The 26,540-nt window shown below is 42.2% G+C and overlaps 1 protein-coding gene across 1 annotated transcript; it reads left to right on the forward strand.

Moving 5' to 3' along the window:
• Positions 1 to 656: 656 nt before the first annotated feature.
• On the forward strand, positions 657 to 25,185 carry EAPP (E2F associated phosphoprotein). The gene is made up of 7 exons (XM_082275337.1): positions 657 to 756; positions 4,506 to 4,627; positions 6,801 to 6,982; positions 10,148 to 10,243; positions 21,452 to 21,572; positions 23,449 to 23,562; positions 24,651 to 25,185. Exons 2-7 carry the CDS (start codon positions 4,554 to 4,556, stop codon positions 24,925 to 24,927), a joined length of 864 nt encoding a protein of 287 aa, XP_082131463.1. The 5' UTR covers positions 657 to 756; positions 4,506 to 4,553; the 3' UTR covers positions 24,928 to 25,185.
• Positions 25,186 to 26,540: the final 1,355 nt, after the last annotated feature.

Genomic DNA, 26,540 nt, shown 5'->3' on the forward strand with positions numbered 1-26,540 from the left:
AAAAATTGCTAAAAATGTAATTTGGGTCCAGCATTGCATGCCTGCGCATTTGTCATTCAAAGTGCGACAGCGCTGAAAGCTGAGAATTGCCCTGGGCAGGAAGAAGAAAATTGTATAATGTATGGGCAGCCTAATGGTAGAATTTATAAGATTCACACTTAGTTGGAGACACCTGGTGGCTGTTTTATGGACATTGCACCTATATATGATTTGATTTTATTCCAAGTTTTGATATATTTTGTTTTAATTTAAGCTGTTATTACACCTGTATATGCACTTTGATTTGTATTTGCACATAATTGTTTGGAGAGTTAATTGATTCACAAGCTATAGGAATGTCTTTCTTATCCTTGCTTTGCTATGTAGGGTAGAGATTCTGACTTCAATGGATGCATGCTTGCAGCTTTGAGACTCATGTGGTGAAACATGTTAGTAGAGTCCGGGCCAATGCACCTGAATGTCAGCTCCCACACACCTTAAGAGGTTTTCTATAGGACAGCTCTGGGGAAAATCACCTCACGCACATATTTTATTACTGGAACCCTTCCTGTTCCCCGCTCAGTGATCACTTTGTGTAGTGTACAAAATAATAACACGATAATACACTATAACCGCTAACATAGAGCTCAGCGCATGCGCACCCACAAGCTCCCCGTCGGCGTACTCGTCTTACGTCACATGTTACGCGACGGGTTTCATTGGGTCATTAGCCTGCGACTGTGTTGTTGCTCCTTGTGCTGAGCGTACACCGGGTAGGTAATGTCTTCTATTTACTGGTATTACGCCGCTGTTACAGTGCTGAGCAAACGATATCTGTGTGGGGAGTCTCTGAGAAGACTCAGCAGGCTTTTCCAGCTGTACAGACACTGCCATAGGATAATGTTCATAGGTATTGGAGTGTGGTGTTAGTGAGTTATAGGAGTGTCCTGGGATGTGATAATCGCTCCTATACACACTTCTCTCTACACATTACCTAAACTGCTGCAGAGTCCGTTCACTTAATGGAAGGAGGGATTCAGTTAAGCTGCCATGACACTTTTCTGGTGTTATTTGCTCTTGTTACTGTATTGTGCCACATTCCAAAAACCTCTGCCACGGTTTTGGTTCTGGCAATGACTCGCGTGCCGAATTCCAGTAGTTTTCATTTACACCTGCACAGAAGTCAAAATTAACCCTAAGCCTTTTTCTGACATTTGATGCTTACAAGTTTAAATCAGTAATTTTTTTGTTAGAAAATTACTTGGAACCCCCAAACATGATAGACCCTAGAGAATAAAACGGCGATTGGTGCAATATTTTATGTTACACGGTATTTGCGCAGCGATCTTTCAAATGCAGTTTTTTGGGAAGAAATACTCTTCCGTGAATTAAAAAAAAAACAGTAGAGTTAGCCTAATTTTTGTATAATGTGAAAGATAATGTCACACCGAGTAAATGGATACCCAACATGTCATGCTTTAAAATTGAAAAGAGATATACCTGTGCTCAAATCCCAGCAGCTTGTTCATGTATTTGAACTATCAGGTGCCAAAGGGGTGTGACCACATATTAACACTACAAATCCTGGATGGACCCTCTGCACACTGCTACACCCTTTCCAGCAAACTATGCAATGAAAAACAGGGATATTTAGTTCACATATATTGCAATACATGCATAAGCTGAGAACTATGTAACTAAATATCCCTGTTTTTCATTGCATAGTTTGCTGGAAAGGGTGTGGCAGTGTGCAGAGGGTCCATCCAGGATTTGTAGTGTTAATATGTGGTCACACCCCTTTGGCACCTGATAGTTCAAACATGTGAACAAGCTGTTGGGATTTGAGCACAGGTATAGCTTTTCTATGTCTATGACCAGATCTGAACTTAAGGCCCGTACACACGTACCGATTGTCGGCCGTAAATATTCGGCCGACGACCGATCGGCCAATTGTAGGCTTGTTAGTATGATGCTTCCGACAGCACATTTTCGGCCGAACAGAATCTGTCGTGCAGGCATTAAAATTTTTGTTGGCCAACACCAGAACGGCCGATTGTTCGCCAGTCAGTACAGATTTTGGCCGACAGACAGCAGATTTGCTAGACTGGGCATGCTCAGAGAAGAAAAAAGACAAGGAAAGTTAACCATCACATGACATCACTTCTGCAGTCGGCTGTTGTTGGCCGACAAAATTCGTGTGCAGTCTTTTTCACTTTTCACAGACAACAGAAAAGACGGCCGATCGTTCGGCTGACGATCGGTACGTGTGTACGGGGCTTTAGTTGCTCTCCCCCCCCACCTTGGGTCTTTATGCCCCATGTTAACATCTTATCAATCGTAGCATCTGCAGTGGCAAGGCAGTGTAGGACTGGCCAGAAGAGGGACTACTTTGATGCTGTTGGTGAGCTTAAGCATGTATTGCAATATATGTGAAATAAATATCCCTGTTTTTCATTGCATAGTTTGCAGAGGATCCGTCCAGTATTTCTATTGTATTAAAATTGGGCACACTTGTGGAATGGTGACAAACTACGGTACTTAAAAATCGCCTTAGGCAACGCTTTAAAAAAATGGTTATTGTTTAGAGTTACAGAGAAAAGTCTTGTGCTAGAATTATTGCTCTCGCTCTAACGATCACGGCGACACCTCACTTGTGGTTTGAACACCGGTTACATATGCGGGCGTCACTTACATATGTGTTCGCTTCTGCGCACGAGCATGGAGGGACGGGGCGATTTTACATTTTTTTTCTTATTTATTGTTACACTGTCCCTTTAAAAAAAAAAAAAAAAAAAAGTATCACTTTTATTGCTGTCACAAGGAATGTACACATCCCTTGTGTCAGTAATAGGCAGTGACAGGTACTCTTTATGGAGGAGTCTGGGGGTCTAAAATGCCCCAAACCCCTCCTCTGCACTTAAAAGAATTCAAAACACCAACTTTGACTGTTTTGAATGCAGCCATTTTTTTTTTAATTTGGCGCCTGTAAGGCTCCAGTAACCGGAAGTGATTTCATGACATCGCTTCCGGGTTTTTACATCGGATACCCGATCAAAGCCGAAATTCATTTGCATAATGAGTTGTGTTTTAAAATGCGCTGAATTTTAATTTTTTTTTTTTTTTTTAAGTTCACTAAAGCTTTTTTGTAACGGAAACTTCAACTGACTGTTTTGACTCTCACATTTATGTGTGTTACATTGTATTTAAAATGCATTGTGTCACATTGTGTTAACAAAACGTTCTACTTTTTTTTTCAGGACAGTGCAGCACATTGGTGTACACATCTCCCATTAAAATACATTATTTTTCCAATGGTTATGTGCTGGCATGCATTGATCTATGTACTTTCGGAAAGCTAAAGCCCAACTTGAGGCAATGAAAACCTTCTCACTTGCACTGAAACTGTGCGCACACTGCATGAGTTAAAGTAGAAGTATAGGCAAAACATTTTTTTTTTTTTTCATTTAGCATGGAGTAAGGGAGGGTTAAACCCCTCTCAGATTTTTTTGGGCTGTCTGTGTCTCATCACAGAGATTTCCCTTCACTTCCTGTCTCATAGGCCCAACGGGAAGTGAGAGGAAATCCCTGCAAATAAAGGTAATCCCTTGGGAACCCCCAGGTCACCAGAACGAGTGGCCCCATTGGATGATTTCCCCTCTGTTACTATTATTATTTCTATTACTTTTCTGGGGACAACGCAAAATTTGTGATTTTCTTTACTTTCATTTTCAACGATAATGGTAAACGGGAAAATAGAGAGGGTGAATCCCCTTCGGGAGGGGTGCACTGACAGCAATAAAAACTGATGGGAGTGCTAATTCCTCTTCACTCTGTCCCAAAGCTTTAAAAAAAGTTATTTAGTTATATTTTAGTTGCTTGTTTATATCTGGGCCGGGGAACATTACAAAAGGTTCTACTTACCTGATCCTCTGCTCCTCCCTGGAGTGTCTGCACCTCTGCTCTCTAGGATCCGGACTTCATCAAGATCAGAGCACTGCAGAAGGATAGACCACTGCTGGAATATGATGGAGCAGAGGATCATGTAACTAAAAACCGTTTCTCCTCTCCCCCAGACAAAACAAGCTATTGACCTCTGCAGTGTGGTGCAGCCTCCTGGGTGAGGGATGATGTCAGTCCTGCGCCTGTGCAAAAGTTTAGACAACCCGTCACACAAGCACTGAGCTGCACTTCTGTACATTCATTCTAAAGAAGATTGTGAGCAGGCAGTTTGTTTTTTTTTTATTGCAGAAATGACATGGCATGTCTCCTCTGTAATAAAGAGCCTCCCTGCTGCTCACTTTCTTTAAAATAGGACCTAAATGCCACTTTAAGTTGCCGACCTGGAACAAATGTGATGATAACATGATAAGAAAACGACTTCTGTATTTTGTCTGGTGTTTCTGATCCGCGCTCTGGGTAAATGACCCAAAAAGTAACAAAGCCAGTGGATAAGAACAGCAGCCACTGTTGGCATTAGCAGCATGCATATTTTACATTTAATGACGGGACATATCATTCCCTTTTAGGGTAAAGTAGCAGAGCACCCTAATGCTGCATACCAGTTAGGTATCATCATGAACCGGTTCCAGCCTGAGTTTGATCCTTATCCAATCGAAGAGCCCAGTGATGAAGAACGTGCCAATAGCAGGTGGGATGTCTTTGTTTTTGTATGTCAGTATGCAGGCTTATTGTTTTGCTTAGGTATTGAACGGAAATTTAACTGGCACCATCCTATTAATACAGTGAGCCAGAAGATAGTTGTGGCATCTGGATATGTTGGGGTGTAGGAGGTCCATATATATATAAAAATATATATAATTAAAAAAAAAAAACCTGGAAACAGACTATAGCCCTACAGGCACTCACATTCCCTGTACTGTAACTACAACTATAGCATCTGAGCTCATATTGTATGTCCTTGTCTATATTTAAATGAAAACTTTAACAGAAAAAATCTGGAAACAGGATATTTAGTCTTTAAATCAATCCATTCTTTTCTGAGCTAATGTAAGGACAGCCATCTAAATACCTTATTCTCTAGAGCTTTTGTATGTGGAGTTACTTTGATGCCTTACCCAAAGTTATGAAGGATTTTCACTAGGGAGGACAGACCTTACTTTAATAGCAACCTAGTTCAAAGTAGAGCCCTGCGCAGGACTGGTTTATAAAACCCGCTGAATGTATGACCAGGACCGCCCGCACCCGCAATGTTTGTGTTCCACTCCCGCCCGCACCCGCAATGTTTGTGTTCCACTCCCGCCCGCACCCGCAATGTTTGTGTTCCACTTCCGCCCGCACCTGCAATGTTTGTGTCCACTCCTGCGGTTTTGCTCTATACTCGCCGTATAAGACTACCCCCTCTTCTAAAGCAACACCATTTCATAACATCAGTGGAGCCATCACGTCCCTATTAAATATTTTAGCCCGCTGGATGTGCCCTAATATGTACTGTAGCTTCTGCTACATACAGAACTTCTCTATTATTAATACTTTAGCCTGCTGGATGTGTATACAGTAAGCTTTGGCTACTTACAGAACGTCTCTGTGCTGTAATACTCTATGTACCACACTGTACCTCCGCAAACATTTTTGACCGCCCACTCCCGCCTCCAGCAGAGGTAAAACTGCTTGCTCCCGCAAGATTTGCATTGGGTCCCACGGGAGCCCAAACCCAATGCAGCCCTCTAGTTCAAAGCCCCAAAACCTTTTTATAAGCAGTTTTACTAAAATCATCATAAGACCTAATTTGATTCAACTCCACTGACAATACTTCAGTTATGTGGGTTCTAACATTTCACAAATCAGCAGCTGATTCCGTGTCCACTGTCACAGGTCAGCTTACTAATCTATAGGAGAAGATGGGAAAGTGTGGTAACTGCTGCTATATCTTGCTCTCTCAGAACAACTTTTTATTTCTACTGTAAATCAATGCTTTTATCCTCTGACAATGATGCAACATTTGTCCATCCCAACTATTATGATTGCTTGGTTTTTTTTTTTTGTTTTTTTTTTTTAAGGTGAGTCCAGCAGAAACTTTTTTTTTTTTTTGAAGATGTCAAAAGAGTGGGGAAGGATCTGAACCCCTGTCAGTATTTCTCTGCTATCTGGTACTCTAGGTAGACAGACTTTCTGTCAACAGAGCAACAGTTTTGCCAGACAGAAAAAATTTAGATTTTATTTTGTCTGTGGGCTGTTAAAGATTTAGCCTTCCTGTCTGGTAAAATTATTGTTACAGGAATGGGAGGTAAGGGGAAATCTCTGTAGCAAAGCTTGGATAGTGGGAAATCCCTACCCCATTCTATCCACAACTAAAGTAAAGTTTTGGTTGTACACATACTTATATTTTTTACACTAAGCTTAACTAATGTTTTAGTTCTGAATGTGCTGGGTTGAATCTCCCACTAAATACTTGGTTCTGCTGGATGCTGCAGTGTTAGGATTTCCCTATACCAACTTGTATATCTTCCCCCACCACAGGTTCATAACAAGTGACAAAGTTCGTAACAAAGTGCACTCCAGTGCTACTAACTGCTTCAGTTAATTGTTTATCCTGCTCTAAATAGAATAGGGGAAAACGCTGTAATTGTGGTGGTTGAGTGATAATGGAAATTCTAGAGGCCCCAAAGTTCTATGATGGGGCCAATACACGATTCCGCTTGTCAGGAAAAATGAAAGAACTGAAATGCTTGTTTGGCTTATAAGATATGAAGATCATGCCACTGATTTGTGTTCATTTATTGTACTGTAATAAACAGTAGTATAGTTAAAAAAGTGGTTGTATATGCTGACATCACTATACATTTTATGTTCTCTTTACATAGTTCTGAAGATGAGTTAGATGTGCTCCTACATGGAACACCTGATCAGAAGCGTAAGCTTATTCGGGAATATTTGACTGGTGAGAGTGAGTCCTCCAGTGAGGATGAGTTTGAGAAGGAGATGGAAAAGGAACTTAGTTCTACCATGAAGACAATAGAGGGAAGCTGGCAACCACTAGGAACAGGTATGTGTGGACTGACTGAATTCTGCTGAGAAAAATATGCGGACTGCCACTGCTGGCCCATCCTTTTAGAAGGCTTCTAGCTGTACTGCTTTTTGTTCTTTGGTACTTTTTAAGTTACAAATCGGGATCAGTTATTTGGATCAGCAGTTCTGATTCCACTTGCTGCGTGCTTGTTTGGGGGCTGTAACTCAAGGTATTGAAATGGTGTAAGGCAAAGAAACTGCCAGACATATATGTTTAACGTCCAGAAAATCACTTTCATTTAGAGTCAGCTACAGCCAACATGTTTCAGGGTCCAAATGTTCCTCCTCATCAGGGCTGAAAAGTAGTTTGAAGAGAAGTGAATGCTTGACTGAGTAATAAAACATTTGAAAGAAAACATACTGTTCATAACTTTCTATGCCTTGACAAGGCCTAAGGTACGTTTACACTGTATTAATGCCAAATATTTTTGGGACAGTGTTGGCAGGTTGAATCATTCACTGATTTCTTATATCTCTCAGGGAATATATTGGTGACATTTCTGGTCCTAAGTTATCATTCAGACCCCTTTACAGTCTTATCCTCCCCTATTCATTAGCCAGTGAATTATCGGCTGTAAAGCCTCATCCGCATTTACAGCCGTGGCCAAAAATTTTAAGAATGACACAAATATAAATTTTCACAAAGTCTGCTGCCTCAGTTTTTATGACGGCAATTTGCATGTACTTCAGAATGTTATGAAGAGTGATCAGATGAATTGCAATTAATTGCAAAGTCCCTCTTTGCCATGAAAATGAACTTAATCCCGTAGAAAACATTTCCACTGCATTTGTGAAGAAGGCTTCAGGGCAGCAAGCGCTAGGACTTGTCTCCTACAGTTGATTCAGCTGCGGGATCGGGGCACCACCAGTGCAGACTTGCTCAGGAATGGCAGCAGGCAGATGTTAAATGTCCTGGTGTCAAGAAGGGCAGCAAAGAAGCCACTTCTCCCCAGGAAAATCATCAGGAACAGACTAATATTCTGCAAAAGTTACAGGGATTGGACTGCTGAGGAATAGGGTAAAGTAATTTTCTCTGATGAATGCCCCTTGGGGCATTCGGAAAAAACCTTGACCAGAGAAGAAAAGGTGAGCATTACCGTCAGTCCGGTGTCATGCCAACAGTAAAGCATCTTGAGACAATTCATGTGTGGGGTTGCTTTTCAGCCAAAGACTCGCTCACAATTTGACAGCAATGACGAACAATGCCTTTTCCAGCATGGTGGAGCACCTTGCCATAAGGCAAAAGTAATAACTAAGTGGCTTGGGGAACAAAACATCAAAATTTTGGGTCCAAGGCCAGGGAACTCCCCAGACATCCCTTCGAGAACCTGTGGTCAGTCCTTAAGAGACCGGTGAACAAAAAAAAAAAACACAAATTCTGACAAGCTCCAAATATTGATTATGCAAGAATGGGCAGGATGTGGTCCAGAAGTTTGGCTCATAGTCTCTGCTCTAATTCATCCTAAAGATGTTCTATCGGTTTGAGGTCAGGACTCTGTGCAGATCAGTCAAGTTCCTCTACCCCAAACTCGCTCATCCATGTCTTTATGGACCTTGCATTGTGCACTGGTCCAAATAATTTGGTGGAGGGGGGATTATGGTGTGGGGTGTTTTTCAGGGGTTCAGCTTGGCCCCCAAGTACCAGTAAAGGTAACTCTTTAGGCGTCGTCATACCAAGACATTTTGGACAATTTCATGCTGCCAACTCTGTGGGAACAGTTTGGGGATGGCCCCCTCTTGTTCCAGCATGACCGCGCACCAGTGAATAAAGCAAGGTCCATAATGACATGAATGAGCGAGTTTGGGGTGGAGAAACTTGACTGGCCTGCACAGAGTCCTGATGATAGAACACCTTTGAAATTAATTAGAGTAGAGACTGCAAGTACGGCCTATTCGTCCACATCAGTGCCTGAATTCACAAATGCGCTTCTGGAAGAATGGTCAAACATTCCTATAGACACACTCCTAAACCTTGTAAACAGTCTTCCCAGAAGAGTTTAGGCTTTTATAGCTGCAAAGGTTGGGCCAACTTCATATTGAACCCTACGGACTAAGACTGGGATGCCATTTAAGTTCATGTGTGTGTAATGGCAGGTGTCACAATACTTTTGACAATATAGTGTATATACAACAAAGGCATTGAGTTCCAGTGTAGACAATGTGCAACATGTAGGGCTTCTTGTACATACCACTGAGATTTATGGTTTCCTCATTAAGTTTGATATCCCTCCCCCCCGATATAAGGGGGAAAAAAGAGACACTACACCCCAGCAGAAAAGAGAAAAGGTTTGGGGGGGATAAGTAACAAGAGTGGAGAGAGGGAGAGTTTGATCATCTTGCTCCTTTAACATCATGATAAAGTTTTTCATCTCTTGGATCTCATTAATTCGAGCAAGCCAGTTCATTTTATTGGGAGGCACTGTACTTTTTTATAGAGCTGGAATGCAGTCTTTTAAAAGTTGCATCAAGGAGATGTTTCAAATAAGCGAGACAAAAATTTGCTATTGAAAGTGGTGTATCATGTAGTAGAAAGGCTGCAGGATTTCCTCCAAGGGACACTCCCTTTTATTGTTTGCTTCACCATGGTCCAGAAATCCCTTATTTTAGGGCACTCCCAGAAAATATTGAGTAAAGATCCCTCAGAAGTCAGGCATCGCCAACAGGTATTCAGGGCCCGGGGGGACATGTAATTAAAGTGCCTCTGGCGTCCTGTACCATCTTATGAAGAGTTTATATCCTTCCTCTTGGTATCTGAAGGCCAAGGAGGCCTTGTGGATGAAGAGCAACATTCTTTCCCTCTGTATTTGAGAGACCGTCATGTTTAAATCCAGCCTCGTAGGAAGGGGAGCTCTTGTGGTGCATATAGATGAGATAGCTAGTGTTGGAGCGGTTCACCTGCCAGACATGTAAGCTCTTACGAGCATTATTCCCTCATTGTACTAAACTCAGCTGGTAGGGAGTCCTCCCAATTATTTACATCAGAAACATGATGCTAATGATGCTTTTCATTTTTTAGTTACGTTACAAAACTGAGCTAGAAAATCTAAAGTTATTCTTTTCAAATAAATGTTTTTCACACACAGCTTTAAAGTGTTTCTTTATTTTTCTAGATTTAAAATGTTTACTGTTTATTGTGTTTTAGGTGCATCCAGCAGTTCTGCCACCACATCAACAGCAGAGGGCAGCAATAAGCAGTATTATGATGATGTGTATTTTGACTCTGATTCTGAGGAGGAAGGTAATGTTGATGAAGGCATCACTAGCAGGGATATACCTTGAACACTGGAGAGGTTGTCTGCTATAACTACATGTTAATTGTAATCTGTCAAGACACAGGGTCCTTTTCTAAATTTAAAATGTCAAATATGTTGTGGAATCTTTTAGGGTCCTTTTGCACCTGTCCGTTCCACCGATGGACTCTGTTCTGCTCAGCGGGGGATCAATCCACTAATGTCCGCTGAGCAGGCAGATGACAGCTCCGTCTCCGCTCATGGGGGGGCATCTGATCAGGTCCGCCTGAAAAACTGACATCGGACCATATGTGTGAAAGGGGCCTTACTTTCAGATACCTGACAACCTGTTAGTCAGTGATACCAGATTCAGGACATATGCAGCTACATAGGGAGATCAGACTCCGAATCAAGGAGTTTGAATCAGATTGATCTAATTTATTTTTCCACGTTTCAGATTAAATACACAACATGACGTATATAAAATAGGTTGTATCAAAAAATATCATTTGACCAATCAAAGGTATAAATATTTTGCGGTCATGATTGCAGACATGCCATCTGCCTTTTTTTTTTTTTTTTTTTTTGCAGACAAGTTCCCCATTTCCAGATCAAATCTTTTAGCAGTCATCAGATTTATTTATTTTTTTTTTTTTCCGCAAGTGTGCATGTAAGATAAAAAGAGATAAATTCAGATTAATATTCTCATTTGAGAAAAAGCCATTTTGTACTAAGCAGTCATCTTGCCAGCTCAAGTACATTATAAAAATTTTATTTATATTTTGATAACCTAATAGAGACTGTCAAGCCATTATGTGTTTTTTTTTTTTTTTTTAACCCCTTGTTTTTCTAAAGTACTTTTATAAACCACTTTGTAGTTAAAAGATTATATTCTCAACTACTTCAATCTCTTTTTAGATCCTGGATCTATTTTTAGATCCTGGTCTTAATTATTCGATTTTATTTTTAGATCTTGGATTAGTATTAACACTGTACTGAGCTGTATCTATGTTTGTGTTCCACTCCCGCCCGCACCCGCAATGTTTGTGCTGCATTGTGTATACTGACATGTATGAATGGTGCACTGAGCTGTATTTGTGCTGCACTGTGTATACATGTCAGTATACACAGTGCAACAGACATACGGCCCAGCATACTGTCCATACATGTCAGTAAACACCTGAGAACTTGTGAATGTGTGTGAGAAGCAATGTATCATGGGACCTGTAGTCCTGGGCAGGACAAGGAAGGGATTTAAAGTGATTCTAAAGGCAGAAGCTTTTTTACCTTATTGCATTTCTTTGCACTAAGGCAAAATACCTTCTGTGACCAGCCCACCCCCAGCCTTCCTTGTATACTTACCTGATTTCGGTCTGAAACTAGCGCTGTGCCCGGGAGAAGCAGCGCTGCTCTCTCGCTACCTCCTCACAGTACTCCGATGCTGTCAGTCACAGCCTGTGAGGAGGCAGGGGGGGGGGGGTCAGGGCCAAGTACACAAGGCAGATCAGGATGAAGCCTGTACATATGCCCTCATAGCAAGCGGCTTGCTATGGGGGTACTCTGAAGGCAGGAGGAGCCAGGAGCGCCGGCAGGGGACCACAGAAGGGGAGGATCAGGGCTGCTCTGTAGAAAACTATTGCACAGGGTAGGTAAGTATGCTATGTTTTTGTTATTTTAGAAAAATTCAAACATTTACAATCACTTTGAGGGTTATAGCTACTAGTGATCGACCGATATCCTTTTTTTTTTTTTATAATACCGATACCGATATTTTGGTCATCGGATATCGGTCACGGCCGATATCAGCCGATATTTTCGGACATGTAAAAAAAACATTTTTTTTTCTAAAGGTACTCCTGGTAAGGGATCTGGGGGTCTAAAAAGACACCAAACCCCTCCTTGGCACTGAAAAGCATTGAAAACGCCAATGCTGTCAGTTTTTTTAATTCGGCGCTGAGTACCTGGAAGTGATGTCATGACATCACTTCTGGGTTTTTTACATGGAGACCGGCACATGCGCACTTGCGGCAGGGATACCGGCTTTCATGGGGACAAATCTTTATGCTACGCCGGGTCTTCTCTTCGGTGGCGGCGGTGGAGGTAGGATGCCCGGGTCTCCCGTTGGGACGGGAGACCCGGGTGAGCTGTGGAAGGCGCCGGGAGGAGGGACATCCCCTCCCACTCCTTGTAATGACAGCCGAGTGGCTTCTCAGCCGCATCGGTTGTCATTACAAGTCAGCCGACCGTCGGCTATGGACACCGGTACCAGGGTGATGCCTCTAGCTGCAGGCATCACCCCAGGACATGCACTTTCCCTAAATATCGGCAATATCGGTAACCTCAGAGGGCGATTCCGATAAATCGGGGAAAGTGCATATCGGCCCCCAGTATATCGGTGTTGCCGATAATCGGTCGATCTCTAATAGCTACCATATAGCTGGTTATTTTTAACACTACATACAGATATTCAAGTATTAATTTTTTTTAAAATTACATATTACCTAAACTGCATTTTGTTTATTTTCATGTTTTTATCCGATTAATCGGCCAACTAATTGAGTATGAAAATAAATAATTGTTAGTTGCAGCTTGACATCCATGCTTTGATCTCCCCTGTACTGAAAGAAACCAGAAGTGACAATGATTTTGTCAATTCTGATTTCAGATCCTCAATTTCCTGGCCGGTAAAGCAAGGGGACATATCTAACCAAGCAGATCTGTGCTGGGTTAGATGCTGTGAAGGGCAGGGGAGACAGTGGGGTCTATTGGACCTTTAATGTCTCCATAAAGAGTACCTGTTGAATGCTATCACATGGGGGTTTATTAACCCTTTCTGATAGCAATGTAGCAAAAATTAATCAATAAAAAAAAATAATTAAAAAAACAAAAAAAAAATGAAATGTGTTAAAACATTTTTTTTTGCCATAATCCCCGTTGCCCTGCACACACACACACAAAGGCATGCGCAAGGTGTGCATGTGTATTTAATCCGTGATTTCACTACACATGTGAGGTATCGCCTTGAACTTCAGAATGAGAGCAGAACATTCTAGCGCAAAAACTCCTGGTAAACCCTAAATTGATTAACTTTAAGGGCTTTAAAAGCATCACCTACGAGATTTTTTGGGTACTGTCGTTTTTGGCAATATCACAGGCACACGCAGACTTGGTGTGTTTGGTATCTATTTACTCAACGTAACCAAATCCTATAAGATTTACCAAAAAATGGGTATTATGTTGTGTGTGTTTGCACTAAATTCATTTTATTATATTGTATTCTGAAAATGTGTTTTTAACCACTTTACCACCGGAGGATTTTGCTGTCTTACGTCTGGGCCACTTTTTGCAACTCTGCACTGCGTGAATTTAACTGACAATTCTGCGGTCATGCAATGTGGTACCCAAACGAAATTTACGTCCTTTTTTTCCCACCAACAGAGCTTTCTTTTGGTGGTATTTGATCACCTCTGTGCTTTTTATTTTTTGCGATATTAATAAAAAAAGAGCGAAAATTTTGAGGAAAAAAAATGACATTTTTAATTTTGTCTTTTCAAAAATATGCAATATACTCAATTTATGTCATATTTTTTGGCCAAAATGTATTTAGCTACATGTCTTTGACAAAAAAAAATCCCAATGAGCGTATTTTTATTGGTTTGCGCAAAAGTTATAGCGTCTACAAACTATGGTGTAAATACTGAAATTTACGCAGCTTTAATTTCTGACTGCCTATCTCATTTCATGAAGTGCTAAAATGGCAGGGCAGTACAAAACCCCCCCAAATTACCACTTTTTGGAAAGTAGACATCCTTAGGAATGTCCTGAGAGGCATGTTGAGCTCATTGAATATTTCATTTTTTTGTCACAGGTGTTTGAAAAATGACTAAAAAAAAAAATGTTTTCTTTGAAATGATATATTGCTCACACATGCCATGGGTATATGTGTAATTACACCCCAAAATATATTCTGCTGCTTCTCCTGTGTACAAGGATACCACATATGTGAGACTTTTTGGGAGCCTAGCTGTGTACGGGACCTCGAAAACCAATCCCCACCATCAGAATTTCAAAGGGCGTACATTTTTCATTGCATTTTCTCACTACCTATAATAGTTTAGGAGGCCCTGAAATGTCAAGATACCACAAAACCCCCCCCAAATGACCCTATTTTGGAAAGTAGACACCCCAAGCTGTTTGCTGAGAGGCATGGTGAGTCCATGGAATATTTTATATTTTGCCACAAGTTCCAGGAAATATATTATTATTATTATTATTTTTTTGTTTTTTTACACAAAGTTGTCAGTAAATGATATATTTCTCACACATGCCATGGGTATATGTGAAATGACACCCCAAAATACATTCTGCTACTTCTCCTGAGTACAGAGATACCCCATGTGTGAGACTTTTTTGCAGTCTTTCCGAGTACAAGACCCCGAAAATCAATCACCACTTTCAGGCTTTCCAAGGGCGTAAATTGTTGATTTTACTCCTGACTACCTATCACAGTTTCAGAGGCCATGAAATGCCAAGACAGCACAACCCCCGCCCAAATGACCCCTTTTCGGAAAGTAGACACCCTAAGCTATTTTGCAGCGAGGCATGTTGAGTGTTTTGCAGATCTCACTTTTTGTCAAAAAGTTTTGGAAATTGAAAAAAGAGGAAAAAAAATGCATTTTCCTGTTTTTTCTTCATTTTCCAAAAAAAAATTAGAGCTGCAAAATACTCACCATGCCTCTCAGCAAATAGCTTGGAGTGTCTACTTTGCAAAATGGGGTCATTTGGGGGGGGGGGGGTTGTGCCATCTTGGCATTTCATAGCCTTCAAAATTGTGATAGGTAGTAAGGAGTGAGATCAACAATTTACGCTCTTAGAAAGCCTGAAGGTGGGGATTGGTTTTCCGGATCCTGTACGCGGCTAGACTGCCAAAAAGTCTCACACATGGGGTATCCCTGTACTCAGGAGAAGCAGAAGAATGTATTTTGGGGTGTCATTTCACATATACCCATGGCATGTGTGAGCATTATATCATTTACTGACAACTTTGTGTAAAAAAAATAATAATTTTCCTGAAACTTGTGGCAAAATATAAGCTAATAGCTTGGAGTGTCTACTTTGCAAAATGGGGTCATTTGGGGGGGGGGGGGGGGGGTTTGCCATCTTGGCATTTCATGGCCTTCAAAATTGTGATAGGTAGTAAGGAGTGAGATCAACAATTTACACTCTTAGAAAGCCTGAAGGTGGGGATTGGTTTTCCGGGTCCTGTACGCGGCTAGACTGCCAAAAAGTCTCACACATGGGGTATCCCTGTACTCAGGAGAAGCAGAAGAATGTATTTTGGGGTGTCATTTCACATATACCCATGGCATGTGTGAGCATTATATCATTTACTGACAACTTTGTGTAAAAAAAATAATAATTTTCCTGAAACTTGTGGCAAAATATAAGCTAATAGCTTGGAGTGTCTACTTTGCAAAATGGGGTCATTTGGGGGGGGGGGTTTGCCATCTTGGCATTTCATGGCCTTCAAAATTGTGATAGGTAGTAAGGAGTGAGATCAACAATTTACACTCTTAGAAAGCCTGAAGGTGGGGATTGGTTTTCCGGGTCCTGTACGCGGCTAGACTGCCAAAAAGTCTCACACATGGGGTATCCCTGTACTCAGGAGAACCAGCAGAATGTATTTTGGGGTCTCATTTCACATATACCCATGGCATGCGTGAGCAATATATTATTTAGTGACAACTTTGTGTAAAAAAAAAAAAAAAAAAAAAAAAAACTAATTGTCATTTTCCTGAAACTTAGGGCAAAATGTAAAATACTCCATGGACTCAATATGCCTCTCAGCAAATAGCTTTGGGTGTCTACTTTCCAAAAAGGGGTCATTTGAGGGGTGTTTGAACAGTCCTGGCATTTTATGCTCAATCTTAGCAACACATCACCCACTCTTCTAACCACTTGAAAACCAAGCCTTTTCTGTGACTTTTTTTTTACATGAAAAAATATTTTTTTTTTTACAAGAAAATTACTTTGAACCCCCAAACATTATATATTTTTTTTAAAGCAGAGGCCCTAAAGAACAAAATGGTTGATGTTGCAATTTTTTTTGTTACACGGTATTTGCGCACACGTTTTCCAAACGCAATTCCTAATTGTTTGGTAAAATTTAAAATATGATCTTATGCCGAGTACATAGACAGCAAACATGACATTCTTTAAAAATTGCGCATGCCCGTGCAGCGGCAATAAACTACGTACGGTTTTAAAAGTCTTTACAGGTTACCACTTTGGACTTAGAGGAGGTCTACTGCAAGAATTACTGCCCTCGACCTGGCGTTCGCGGCGATACCTCACATGCATGGTGCAATTGTGGTTTACATATGACACTAGACCAACGCTTGTGTGCGCATTTGTGCGCAAGCACGGGGGGACAGGGGGCTTGATTTTTTTTTTTTTTTTAATCATTTTTATTATCACAGTGAATTTACATTTCCCCTATGATAGCAATCTGTAGTGACAGGTACTCTTTTTTTTTTTTTTTTAAATTGGGGTCTTTTAGACTCTAGATCTTTCCTCTGGCCTTGACGCATCTGACCACACCAAAATTGGTGTGAAAAATGCTTTCCCAATTTCCCAACGGCGCTGTTTATTTCTGGCGAAACAGAAGTCATGAATTGCTCGTAGCTTCCGATATCTTAGGGCATAGAGATGATTGGAGCCATTCTCATCTCCAATCAGCTCTATGGTTAGATAACTGAACCACGACTGCACTCTCGGGTTAACCGGTGGGACAGGAGAGCCCGAGAAAAACCATGGAAGGCGGCGGTTGGGGGGGGGGGGGTCGTCCCCTCCCACTGCATGTAAAAAGAGTCTAGCGGCCAATTATCCGCTAGGATTGCTTTTACATGTAAGCCAACCGCTGGCTGTAAAAAACGATACCAAGATGATGCCTAAATCTGCAGGCATCATCCTGGTATAACCACTCAAAGTCCAGCAATGCACCAGTACATTGCTGGTCCTTGTTTGGCATATAGTGTAGGTTTTTTTTTTTTTTTTTTTTTTTTTCATGCAGCCTGTGGGCTGAACGAAAAAAAAGAGAACCTATCAGAAATCAGCACAGGAAAAATGTGTAGTATTACCCACCATTAACCGCCCAAACATCCACCCACTTAATTTAATGATGGGTATACACGACACTATCCACGTATACCAAAATAGGATTTTAACTGCAGTGCTGAAATCAGAAAATCACCACAACTGCTGCCAGCAAAGGTATCCATATATGCTGAGCGCAAACGCTGTTTGTGTCAGAATATATAAAATCAATGTGGTAGCCGACGAGTACCTGCAAGAGAAACAGGTCACAAAAGAATGAAAAACAAACAAAGTACAGTAAAATACAGTAGGAAGTGTAGAAGAACATAAATTACTGGCTTTTATGTATTTTTTTTTTTTTTCTTCAAACGTCGAGTTCCAGGTTCGGGTCTCTCAAAATGACGATAGCCATCGAACATCTTTTGAGACCCTGTGTAAATGTGCCCTAAACTGTGCCGTGCTGTACCCTACGCTAATAATCCACTAGTGTGTGGTAGCGATGGAAACAGTCACCGTGGCAAAGACCAGGTCGGTCAGGACAGTCGGGACAATAATTCCGGGTGTCACGCCTAAATCCGCGCTTGCTGCAGACACGGCATCTTTTTTGGGGTTATCGTTTGGTAGGGGTACTCGGGAGGAATTCCGGAAAATCCCTCTCATGCAGCCGGCTCACTGCATCTGGTTGGGGAATTGGGGCAGGAGCACCACCTGGATACAGAAGGGCTCTGATTATCTCTTCTTGGAATTGAAAGAAGGATAATGTTCCAGCAGACGCTTTGTATAAGACAAAAGCGTTGTAAATAGCCAATTGAAAAATGTATACAGACACTTTTTTTGTACCAGCGTCTGGCCTTACGGGCAATTAAGTACGGTCCCATCATCTGGTCATTGAAGTCCACCCCTCCCATTTTGCGGTTATAGTCGTGGACACAGAGGGGCTTCTCAACAACCACACCGGTGACCGTAGTAATTTGGACTGCCGTGTCTGGGTGAATGGAGGACAGAACGAAAACGTTCCGTTTGTCCCTCCACTTCACTGCAAGCAATTAATCGCACCTCAAGCAGGCTCTCTCCCCCAAGCTCAGTGGGGCATTTACTAGCCGTTGGGGGCAGCCCCGGCGATTAGATCGCACAGTGCCACAAGCGCCAATTTGCAATTGAAAGAGGTGTCTAAAAAGTGGCACGCTTGAATAAAAATTGTCCACATACAAGTGGTACCCCTTTCCGAATAAGGGTGACACCAAGTCCCAAACTATCTTGCCGCTGCTCCCTATGTAGTCTGGGCAATTGGGGGGCTGCACAGTGCTATCTTTTCCCTCATAGACCTGGAAACTAACTGTATAGCCTGTGGCCCTGTCACACAGCTTATACAACTTGACCCTGTATCTGGCACGCTTGCTGGGGAGGTACTGTTTGATAGCAAGGCGGCCAGTAAACTTAATCAGGGACTCGTCAACGCAGACATTTTGTTGGGGGGTAAACAAGGCTGCAAACCGCTGATTGAAGTGGTCTATGAGGGGCCGAATTTTGTGGAGCCGATCATATTCAGGGTCTCCCTGAGGACGACAGAGTTCATTGTCGTTGAAATGCATGAACCAAAATATTTGTTCGTATCGAATCCTGGAAATAACAGCAGAGAACACGTGCATTTGGTGAATTGGGTCAGTGGACCAATATAACAGCAATTCATTCTTTTTTGTAATGCCCGTGTTGAGGGAAAGGCCCAGAAATTTTTTTAAATCGGGAATCGTAATAGGATTCCAGCCGAATGGTCTGGCAAGGGGTAAATTTGGGTTGGCGGCGATGAATTGTTGAGCGTATAAATTTGATTGGTCCACAATAGATCTGAAAAGATCTTCCTTGAAGAACAGCTCAAAAAAGTTAATGGCATTAAAACCAGCTGTCTCCACGAGGATTCCAGGTTGGGCAGTGAATGGGGGAAGTACTGGCGCTGTGGAATCTATGGGCTGCCAATTAGGAAATGCCAGCGCTTCAGGGAGGGCACTATGGGCTCTACGGGCCTGTCTTCGGATACGCGGTGGCTGCGGGCCACTACTCGTGCTAGCCACCGCACCAGCTTTAACTGCACTTAGGTGACTCGCCACGCTACCAGGTGATACTGCAGTGCTGGTTGTAGGTCCAGGGTGTACTAGGCCGCTCGTGCTTGCCAGATTACGAGAAGTGTGAGCGGCACTAGTAGTGGCACTCTGCTGCATACGAGAAACTCCCGGTTCTTACATCTCAGCAACTCCAGAATGGGGTCGGGTACGCCTGACCTTAGCAGGGACCCCTCTGTCGGAGCTATCTGTCAGGGAGCCACTGCTGTCATCTGGTTCGTATATTGACCCTGATTCTGCCAGTGAGGCTTCCCCATCGCTCTCATCTGACATGGCCATTATACTGTAGACCTCTTCACCACTGTACCAACGTTTGGTCATTTTAGTACCTAAATTTACCGGTATAGTAGTGTGACTACTAGGTAATAAAAGCACCTGGTTGTCGAGGACTATTTGGTTGCTACAAAAAAAAAAACTGCTAGTGCTAACAGAGATCAGGCCTGACTCTGCTAACGCAGCGGTTTTGTGTGATTTGTGTTTTTTGGAAGTGTCAGTATTCTATTGATTACTACACTTGCCTGGGTAAGGTGGTCTGGGCAGGGGGGCTAAACGCAGGTGCTAGCAGGAATCAGTGCTGATTGTGCAAACACTGCGTTTTGTGAACACTAAATTATGGAAAGCTAGTATAGTTCTGATCAGATCAGATATTGATCTGTTCAAGCACTATACTAGTAATGTAGGTGTGTGTGTGTATGTGTGTTAGTGTACTTGACTCAACTGACGCTAAATAACGGTGGTGTATTGGGACCCTGACGCTAACTAGCCTAAGTTGTGTCACCCGTGACACTAATACAGTGATCGGTATATAGTGACCGTATAGTGAATACGGTCACTGTATATAGTGAACACTGTGACAGGGCAGTGAAGGGGTTAACTGGGGGAGATGAAGGGGTTAAACCTTTATAGGGGATAGATGGCGGGTGGCCTAAACCTATTTGGGCTTAGCGCAAATTAGGGTCACAAGTGACACTAAATACAGTGATCAGTAGTTATCTCATATACTGTATATATTAGTGCACTGTGTGATGAGGAGTGAAGGGGTTAACTGGGGGTGATCAAGGGGTTAAACCTTTATAGGGGATAGATGGCGGGTAGCCTAAACCTATTTGGGCTTAGCGCAAGCGCAAATTAGGGTCACAAGTGACACTAATACAGTGATCAGTAGTTATCTGATATACTGTATATATTAGTGCACTGTGTTATAGAGAGTGAAGGGGTTAACTGGGGGAGATCAAGGGGTTAAAAGTTTATTAGGGGATAGGTGGCGGGTGCCCTAACCCTATTTGGGCCTAGCGCAAGCGCAAACTAGGCTCACAAGTGACACTTATACAGTGATCAGTAAAATATCTGTATACCACTGTATATAGTGTTCACTGTGAGGGGTTTGGGGGTGATCAGGGGGTGATCACAGGTGATCAAGGGGTTAAATGTGCCTATGTGAGGTGTGTCGGTGGAAACTCACGTTTTTGATGTGTCTCTGTGTTCTCCTGGAACCGAAAGGACTCCAGAAGGGACAGTGACATCACTTCCCCTGCCTGTGTTTACATTACACAGGCAGTGGAGAGTTAACCATTGGCTGGGACCGATCGCCAGATACAGACCAAAAATCATTGGTTTGTATCTGGTGACTGATCGGTTCCCTACCGAATCCGACCAGAATCGGCTCCCGCTGCGCGTGGGAGCGCGCTCTGGGAGCCGTGGCCGCGCCCGACGTAGGTCTATGTCATCAGACGGTATCGAGCCACTTTGCCACAGTAGCAGCTCAGTGAGCAGCGGTAAAGTGGTTAAAAAACTAAAAAACAGGTGCACAAATATCATGCGATATAAAAAAAAATTGCAATTATCTTTTGATTCTACAGGGTCCCTGGTCTATGTTCTGGTGGTTTAAGTAATTTTTTTTTTGGCCAAAATGAAGATTTTTACATGTGTGCAAAAAAGTGAAAAACATTGCTTTAATGCCGAACTAGTTAAATTATAACAAAGTGACTTATTTTCATTTTCCAGGTGAGCAAGGAAAGAAGCAAAGAAAGAAGCAGAGACACAAAGTACTAACCAATGATGACCTCCTATATGATCCAGATGAGGATGACCGAGATCAAGAATGGGTAGATTCAAAGAGAAGAGGGTGAGGGTGTACTTACTCTATTTTGCTGTTTGTGTATTTCCAACCAGTGTAATAACACCTTCTGCCATTGGCTGTAGAGGATACATGGTGGCTGCTTAAAGCGGAGTTCCGGGCAGAAAAACTTTTTTTCCTGAACATACCCCCGGGACAGTCAGGGCTAGCACATTCCACAATGGCTAGCCTCTGATCTGTCCCGGTTCGCACTTACCTTTTAGAAGAAATACTTACTTAGAAATTTTCTTCCACAGCGTTTCCATCTCGGTTGTGGGCAGCTGAAGCCGGCGCGGTCCTCTTCTCTGTCTTCTTCCGCGTCTTCGTGTCCCAGAATACACTGCACCGGCCCCTCTCGTCACTTCCGGTGCCGCGCCGCATTCCTAAACAGCTTCTGGGCATGCCCAGAAGCTGTTTAGCAGGGGAATGCGGCGTCGCCCGGAAATGACGAGCGGGGCCGGTGCGGCGCATTGATTCCTGGGAGCTATGACGTTTAGCTCCCAGGAATCATCGCGAGGCAGGAAGTGACGGGGTGAGCCTCGGCGCTGGAGGAGGAAGCTGTCATAGGTGAGTATTTACGATCTTCAATAAAAAGGTGAGTAAACAAAAAAAAAAAAAATAACTATCCAATTCCTTTTCAGGTGCGGCATACCTAGCGGTGGGGCACAAAAAAAAAAAAATCTTTTTTGTGCCCGGAACTCCGCTTTAAGGTGTATGTAAACCCTAACAATAGGACTTCCCTTTTTTTCCCCCTTTCGGTCTATTTAATAAACTATTAAAAGTATGCGATGTGTTTACCTCCTAAATAACTATACTGGTAAACAGTGGCTCATGGCAAAATGACACCCGTGCAGAGTGATCGAAAATTAATAACTGGATAAAATAGTACAACAATAGGAGGCAAACACCTCACATATTTTTATCCTTCTTAAAGTGACAGCTATTTGTCTCTCACCATTTTACTTATTGATAAGTGTATGTCTTATTGCACTCCTTTTTATTTGCTTTTAGTGCTGAGGCGCAGTGGTAGGTTCCACTTTATGAGAGCGTCTTTAGGGTGGACCTTATTCACATTAAACTATTAAAAGTGTTCTATCCATTCACCTTTTTTTTTAAATAGAAACTTTTTTCTGTTTGATATGTGCAAAAAAGCCACATTGATCTTGTCAGAAGTTCGCAGCTGTGCTGTGTGCTCTACACACTTTGTGCTATTTCTAAAAGCCCGTTAAAGGTTAATTTAAAGCCGGCCATAGACAGTTTGAATCTTGGTCAGCTCAGCAGGGACCGGCTGAGATTTGAACCATGTTATGGGCAGTCTGAGTGTACCCAAGTTGATCAGTCAACTTGAGTACAAGCAGCCTGTCGGATTTCTCATAAGATTACTGCTAGCGGCTATAGCCGCTAGCAGTAATCCCTGTGTGCTCTCCTGGCTGGGATGGCTCCCCCCACCGAACACAAAAGCTCTGCAGAAGGGATTCTTCATCAGCATTGACTGTGTTGATGGGGGAATCAAGCAATTTATTTTCTTACCTAAAACCAGGGGTTGCAGGAAAGAAAATCACCCCATCTGTGACCTGCCTAACTCTCAAAAGGGGGGAGTTCCAATTAATTTCCTTGTTTGTTTTTTTTTCTCCCAGATCTCTGACCAGAAACATAGCTGTTCTGTAATAATTTACCATAAAGAACAGAACCATATATAAAGCACATCAGGCTTTGTGACATCCAGTGGAGCTTTCAGTTGCTAATATGTCACGTACTTAGCTTGTTTGGTGCAGAGGGTTGCATCCAGTTTAAATAATGTGCAGAGAGTAAAGCGGATACCCCTTAATAGATTATCCATGTAAATTAGAGACCAATATATATTTTTTTTGTTCTATGATTTTAGGTATAGGAACAGGCAAACGCATGCGCAGCAAACCAAGGTACAAACCTTGCCCAGTAGTGATGCCATTTTGAATTGCCCAGCCTGCATGACTACTCTCTGCTTGGATTGCCAAAGGTGAGTGATTTATCAGCAATCAGTAGAGGAATTTTCCAGGATAAAAGCCACCTCCCTGCTTATGACCCCTTTTTATTTTAGTTGTGGGTGGAGTATGATGTCATTGAAGCCTTATCAGGATTATAATCCTATCTCCGGTTCTGTTACAGACACATTCCTGTACTTACTTGCAAGTTGACAAGGTGATAGCTGCACCAAAGACACAGATAGCAATAAAATGTTCCCTGCATACCTCACTATAAAACTGTTGGAAATATTTCCTCAGGACAGTAAGTACAGAGCCCCAGATCACATTAAGTCCCACTCCCAATGGAGGTTCTAATCCATTATCATGCTATCCAAAATGAAAGAAATTGTACGTACTGTACACTTTTTTTAAATAGCTAACACACCAGCAGCTTGCTGTGACCCCAAACCGAAATTGTGGATGCCGCGCAGGCTCTGTAGGAATTCCAATCAATAAAGCCGACCACTGTGAGAGCAGGCTAGGACGGAGCTCATCCCGGTTCCAGACAGCAATGTTCAGGGGAGAAAATGTCCATATGAGCCGTACATCAATGCAAACTCCAGGTAAGAAAGTGTAACCAACCAGGCCACTCCCCAACGTGTTTCACTCCTCCCCCGGAGACTAATCATGGGGATCCCCATGATTAAGTGCTGGGGGCAGAGTGAAACATGTTGGGGGGCATAGCCTGGTAGGAGCCCAGGCTGGGTCTGTTATAATTTCTTACTTGGAGTTTGCAAAGATGTGTGGCTCATATAGACATTTTCTTCCTTGTACACTCCAGCAGCTTGCTTTCTTTTGTCTACCCCTCCTCTCCAACTGTTTGTACTGATGCAACATTCTCTGGACTTATTCCCCTCCCTTCCACATAACCTCATTTGTGCTTAGCAAGATAGCCCTGAGCCTTATGGAGAAGATGTGCTTCTGCAGGCTGAACACAGCTGCAGGTGAGCAAAGGCTCGAGTTCACTTTAATATCTTTAGCAGTCACGTTTTATTGCTTGCAAACGTTAAGGAATGCATTGCTAAGCTTTTGAGGCTTAATGACTGTGTTCTGAATGTCTTTTACTTTTATCTCTCTGCAGACATGAGTCCTACAAGACCCAATACAGAGCTATGTTTGTTATGAATTGCACCGTCAACAAGAATGAAGTTCTTAAATTTCCAGAACAGCCTACAAAGCACAGAAGACGCAATCGCAAGAAATTCAAGGCTCAGTTAGCAGACTCTGCTTCAGGAACACAGAATACAGAAACAGAAATGTACCACCCTGTGAAATGTAATGAATGTTCTACAGAGGTAGCAGTTTATGACAAAGAGGAAGTGTATCATTTCTTCAATGTCTTAGCCAGTCACTGCTAGCACAAACTGAGCCTTGGGGCTAGAAGTGTCTGAAGAAAGACTGTTTTTGTTGTCCATAGCAACCAGTCAGACTTTTCACAATTTCTAAATCAGAATGAAAGGGAACATCCAACTGGTTGACATGAGTAGCAAGACTCCGAGGCTGCCTTACAAAAACAGTTGAGGATCTTCATACACAAAATTGTGTGAATAGTCATGTTAGTTATCCTGTAATCTGAAAAGCAAATTCCTGTTCACTTTGAATGGCCACTCATGTTTAGACACTTTTTTTACATCATTGGATAATTATAGTCACACAATTTATTGGTGGAAGATTTTGAACTCCTTTACTAAAGCAGCCTGTCTTCCTAAAGATACTTTCCATTTTCAAGCTGTTTGTGTTATGAGGGTTCATGTAGCTGCAGTGAAGGTGATTTAGGTTTTATATTAAATATGTTAATTTTTTTAATTTAATCCGTTTTTATTACCAAAATGAATACTTTTCTTTCTAGGTTCTAAGCATTCCTGATACTAAGAAAGCCTGCTCAAAAATTTGTGTCAGATTGCCACTTAAACAGTGAGTGCATTTTAAAACAAAGTGCACTTATCCCTGTACCTTGACCTAACTGATCCCACCCAGTCCCTTCAAAGATCCACCAACTGTGGCCTCAGGACTGAGAGGAAAGGGGAAGTATTCTCCTGGCAGGGCTCTAATGCGCAGACATGGAGAGGACAGAGAAGACTTGCAGTGCTGGTATAAACAATCCCTGGAGGCTAGTAAAATGAAAAAAAAAGACAGCGCTTGCAAGAATGTGCATATCCATAAATAAATAAATTAAATCATGTAAGGTGCAATTGTGCTACGTCAATAATGACAACTAACATCATTTCACAGAATAATTAAAAGTGCAATGGTGCCAAAACTATGATTTTGTGCATAAAGTGCAAAAGTGATGAATATTGCAGTGCAAAAAAAATGGCCAAAATTGGGTTAACAGTCCACTCAAAATCTAACTTCAATAAAGTGCTTGAGGTGCTCCACACGTTGGAAACGTGCTTCAAAAAACACTTCTGGGGATCCACTCATCAGAACTATATGGTTAATGGAACATGCAGTGGTCCTCCAACATATGAGCCCTTTGGTAGGATTAACCAACAGGATGGATGAGCCTTTAAAGTGAATGGGTCAGCAAACCTCCAGCCTCCAATGTAGTCACCCCCTCGATAGTCACTCAAAAAGAAGGGAATGGACCAAGAATAGTGAAGCCCGCAGGGTATTTTATTATGCAAATGCCAGATTAAAAATACTCACACATTTCTAAATATAAAAGCGTATAAAACCACATAGAACAAATGATACACGTCTCCTTCCGGGAACGCCGCTGGCGTGCGTTCCACAAGATGTAGGAAGTGACGTTGTGTGGTTGCCGTCTGCCGGAAGTGCGTCAATGCTTTTCGCCCGCCTACAAAGGGGCGATATCAAAGACATCACTTCCCATCATTTACCTAGTGAACAGCAGCTGCAGGATCACTTTTCATTGATAGTTCCAAGCGCGGGTTAAAATTTTAGTTTTTACACAATCCCTGGCGGCTGCGACAATTGTATCTCAGTAAGTAGTTGAAGGGGGAGAGTA

Source organism: Pelophylax lessonae (genome assembly GCF_965119305.1).
Source record: "Pelophylax lessonae genome assembly, chromosome: 13".
Lineage (NCBI taxonomy): Eukaryota > Metazoa > Chordata > Amphibia > Anura > Ranidae > Pelophylax > Pelophylax lessonae.

Excerpts from the sequence above, each read along its gene's own strand:
- EAPP (XM_082275337.1), top strand. The coding sequence starts at position 4,554 with ATGAACCGGTTCCAGCCTGAGTTTGATCCTTATCCAATCGAAGAGCCC. Across the intron at positions 21,573-23,448 it reads GTAGATTCAAAGAGAAGAGG|GTATAGGAACAGGCAAACGC; the intron begins GTGAGGGTGTAC and ends CTATGATTTTAG. Across the intron at positions 23,563-24,650 it reads CTCTGCTTGGATTGCCAAAG|ACATGAGTCCTACAAGACCC; the intron begins GTGAGTGATTTA and ends ATCTCTCTGCAG.